Below are 4676 nucleotides of genomic sequence, written 5' to 3' on the forward strand. Positions count from 1 at the left end.
GTTAATTCTCAAAACCTCATCTTGGCAAAAAAACTTTACTGCCTATGTATGTGTGGTGGCCAGCAGAAGCCTGCGCCACTCTGCAATGGCACATGTGGCTTCCCACAGATAGGATCTTAGTTTATAAACCAGTTTGGCATTGAACTCATTTGACTGTCCTGCCTCCACCTTCCAAGTGCTGGAGTTATGGGTATATGTCACCGCGCTCTGCTTACTTTTGAGAGTCAAATGCTGGTAGCTACCTCAGTGCCTCACTGACTAAGTTATACTGGAATACTATACAGATATGAAAGGAAATGTGCAGTGGCTTGTATTCTCTCTCATATGGAAGTTCTCCATCATAAGAAGAATGGTTTATATAACATACATGTAAAAACTATTTTACCACAGTTTTTGGATTTATTTTATGTGTGTGAATGTTTTGCTGCCACTTTGACACATGGTGCCTGTGGCAGTTAGAAGGTGTCAGTTCTTCTGAAACTGGGGTTCTAGGTGGTTGTGAAGCACCATGTGGATGCTGGGAATTGAACCCAAGTTCTCTGTGAGAGCAACATGTATTCTTAACTACTGAGCCATCTCTTCAGCCTCATATGACATATTCTTATTCAGATTTGTATACACATAGAAAACTTGTAGAAGAATCCAGAACTTGTAATTGCCTCTGGAAAATGGTTAGAAGGGTTTTTTCCTGTTACATTTTCTTAATGTTCTCCCCTTTCTTCCTCTTCAGCACTTTCTCTTGCGTCCTTGTTAAAAAAGATTTATTTAATATCACACATAAGTACACTGTAGCTGTCTTCGAACACACCAGAAGAGGGCACCAGATCTCATTATGGGTGGTTGTGAGCCACCATGTGGTTGCTGGGATTTGAACTCAGGACCTTCAGAAGAACAGTTAGTGCTCTTAACCACTGAGCCATCTCTCCAGCCCTCTTGCTTCCTTTTTCAACGAAAGGGAGAGAGCTCTCCCGGGTGATTCTGATGTGCACCCTGTTAAGAAACAGCTATATCCTTTATAGCCTCATCTTGTCAAGGACAAATAAATTCCATCTCTCATGCTTAGTTTCTTGGCATTGGTAGAAGCTTTGAGGAACATATTCTTGCCTGGATTCGTGATGCTAAAGTTTTGTTGGGCTCTACTACTGAATTTGTGTGGATAGCAGAGCACTTGTCACCTGAGAGGAAAGGTCTCTGTGTTTAACTAGCTTCACCCCAAGGTACAGAAGACATAAAGAAAACTGTTTGGTAAAGCCATTGCCAGGGAGTAGTAAGGAAAGAACACGGGTACAAAACCCCTATCTGGGTATGAAGCCCTTTTGATCCCTCATCTGTTTAGAAAGTTGAGATAAAGATGAAAAAAGGGATGTGTGTAAAGTTCTTGCTGCTGCAGACTAGTGTTCAAACAATAGTGTAATCACCCTTTTTTTTTTTTTTTTTGGTTTTTCGAGACAGGGTTTCTCTTTATAGCTCTGGCTGTCCTGGAGCTCACTCTGTAGACCAGGCTGGCCTCGAACTCAGAAATCCGCCTGCCTCTGCCTCCCGAGTGCTGGGATTAAAGGCGTGCGCCACCACGCCCGGCTTGTAATCACCCTTTCTGTAATGTCCTTTAACGACTGGAAGACCTTCTAACACTAGATCCATTCAGTGCAAGCAAGGAGGTGTCATGGACGCTCACTGTGTTTCTTTCTGTCCCTAGCCGCTGCTTTGATGGGAGCACTCCTGTCCATGCAGCAGCCTTTTCAGGCAACCAGTGGATCCTCAGTAAACTGCTGACTGCAGGGGGTGACCTGCGACTCCATGATGAGAAGGGTCGAAACCCACAGGCCTGGGCCTTGACAGCAGGGAAGGATCGTAGCACTCAGGTAAAAGTGGGCCTCTGTGTCCAGTAGAAGACTGTGGAGTAAGAGTCAGGATCCACGGGAGCAGAACAAACTTTACAGCAGTCTCAGCATTGGAACTGGAGAGAGAGCTGAGTTGAAGCAAGTTAGTTGTATGTGGAGGCCAGAGATAGATGTTGGGTTTCAAAACAGGGTTTCTCTGTGTAGCCCTGGCTGTCTTGGAACTCACTCTGTAGACCAGGCTGGCCTCGAACTCAGAAATCCGCCTGCCTCTGCCTTCCAAATGCTGGGATTAAAGGCGTGCGCCACTACTGTCTGGCTCTAATACCAGGTTTCTTAAAGCTTGACTCGTGTGTGTGTGTGTGTGTGTTTGCCTGTATTTATGTCTGTGTGAGGATGCCAGGTCCCCTGGAACTGGAGTAACAGTTATAAGCTGCTATGTGGGTGCTGGGAATTGAACCCCGGGCACTCTGGCAGAGCAGGTAGTGCCCTCCAGCCCCATCTTTTTAGTTTTTAAAAGGTATGTCTTTTTCTTGGTTACTACTGTGTATTGTGTATCCATGATGTGTATGTGTGTGCCTTGGTATGAGTATGGAGGTCAGGGAACAATTTTGAGGAGTTGCTTCTGCCATGTGGGTGCTGGAAATCAAACCCAGGTTCTCTGGGAGAGTGGGAAGCAAGTGCTTTTAGCCACTGAGCCATTTCTTCAGCCTCTCCTTTGTTTTTTAAGACAGGCTCCTTCACTGACCAGTGAGCTTGTGAGATCTACCTGTTTCCCCTGCCCTGGTGTTATAGGCATGTGCCGCTCTACCGAGCTTGTAATGCTTTAACTCTGGGACTCTGAACTCAGGTCCTCATCCTCACATGGCAGGAACTTTACCAATGAAGCCACCTCCTTAGCCCTGTGATTTGTTTTAGTGAGGACTAGATAGCATGAAAAACATAAAACAGAATAGCATGCCAACTGCCAGCACTCCCATGTTCAGTCCCTGTCCCTGCCATGGCTTCCTCATTCATGGAAGGACAGGTTCCCTCCATGAAAACATTCCACACCTTTAGAAAATCGTGCAGATTTAGCCCTTTCTAGAGATTTTCCTGTTGAGAGCCCTCAGCTCCTCAAATGCATCTGTATGTTGTTCACACCTTTATTCCCCGAGTCTCTGCTGTGTGTTACAGATGGTGGAGTTCATGCAACGCTGTACTTCACATATGAAGGCTATCATCCAGGGCTTCTCCTATGACCTTCTGAAGAAGATAGACTCTCCTCAGCAACTCATCGGCAGCCCACCCTGGTTTGGTAACCTCATTCAGGGGTGAGCACAGTCTTGAGCCATTTCAGCCTTCCTGATGGGGGCCTTGTGGCTCTTGAGCAGCATAACAGGTTGAAAGGTTGAGGCCGGGAAGAGAAAGCCTGTCACTGATAAGTTACTAGGGAGATAGGACCTATAGACCTTCCAAGATCAGAGTTGTAACATTCACGTCTTCCTCCTCTACTTTTTCTTTTCTTTTCTTCTACTTTCTTTTCTTTTTTAAAGACATATCTCTCGGCATAGCCCCAACTATCTTAGAATTCACTATGTAGACCAAGCTAGCCCCAAACTCAGAAGCAAATCTGCCTCTGCCTTCTGAGTGCTGACATTAAAGGTATGTGCCACCCGACCTGGCAGCAGAATAGTTTTCATTTCGAAGGAGTTGAAACTGCTGCGGCATCAACTAAATAGCCATTGATTGCATACACTATTATATTTCCAGTGAAAGTTGAGCTGGTGGGACCCTGGTGTGCAGGAGGTGGGTTGAGTCTAGTGTGTGGCTGCATGAGTATCATTTACATCTAGTCCTGGCCCATGTTCTCTGGCCTTCTGTAAGCCATCGTTTCCCCTTCTTAGGAAAGCTGTATTTTCCCCATCTGTAAAATGAAAAGGTTGCAGAAGATATGCTTTGTGATTGTTTCCAACTCTGACTATCTGTACTTGTATCTGTTGATAATGGTAGCCGGGATCCAGGAGGGGGTGAGAGAGGCGGAGTCACCAACCAGGGAAAGAGATTTTAGCGACTAGAGTCGAGGTGCAGGTCTAATGTATTGCCCAGCAGCAAGTGAGTTTTTTTTTTATACAGCCTTTGGGCCAATGGGGAATTGTCATGAGCTTTGGAGTAGCCACCTCTCCCCCTGTCACTATCAGGAGATGCCAGGCTGCCGGCATCTGAAGGGACTTCCATGAAGACTGGGGAAGCAGCTACCACCCTGTTCAGGGCCCCTTCTGAGGTTCTACTAGTTTGCTATGACCCTCTGTTTTTGGTCATGCCGTGTGCCAGTGGACATGGCACCTCTGTTACTAGAGCGAAATGGAAGCCTCCTTTACTGTTCTCTGGGACCTACCCAAGAGGTCACAGTGCCTACACTGATGGAAGATGAATCATCTCTCAGATTTAACAACTTCAGACACTAAGTGCTTGTGGTGAATTTTTGGCTGCACCACTTTGTGCTCCCTGCAAGTCACAGGCGCACACCTGCCCAGGAGCTGGTGGCCACTTACCTGAAAACTCACATGGCTGGATGGCTTTATCTCCTGCCACTACTGCGTCCCCTTCTTCTTGTCCAGTCCTGGCGATTCTCCCTGCGTCCTACCATGAAACTCTAGGTATCCTGTACTGACCCATCCAGCAGGTCCAGTTATTCGAGGGTCTCGAGGGGACCTTCTCCTAAGAACCAAATGGGGGGATAGAGAGAGACGAGAACCTTGTGCGAATAACAACAAGGAAACATTCTGAGTGGCATCAAGGTTCCAATGTATTAGCCAGGCCCAAGGTTTAAATGCACAAGCAAAAGGGGAAGTGCCT

At 46.5% G+C, this 4676-nt stretch overlaps 1 protein-coding gene across 4 annotated transcripts in view; it reads left to right on the forward strand.

Moving 5' to 3' along the window:
- The window catches only part of Tex14 (testis expressed 14, intercellular bridge forming factor), a 159484-nt gene that overhangs the window by 76746 nt on the left and 78062 nt on the right, over nt 1-4676 (forward strand). For all 4 annotated transcript variants that reach the window (XM_021177802.1, XM_021177801.1, XM_021177803.1 and 1 more), the window contains exons 4-5: nt 1697-1862; nt 3015-3151. In XM_021177802.1, the coding sequence (XP_021033461.1) occupies nt 1697-1862; nt 3015-3151 (303 nt within the window). The remainder of the gene's footprint in view (nt 1-1696; nt 1863-3014; nt 3152-4676) is intronic.

Source organism: Mus caroli, chromosome 11 (assembly GCF_900094665.2).
Source record: "Mus caroli chromosome 11, CAROLI_EIJ_v1.1, whole genome shotgun sequence".
Taxonomy (NCBI): domain Eukaryota; kingdom Metazoa; phylum Chordata; class Mammalia; order Rodentia; family Muridae; genus Mus; species Mus caroli.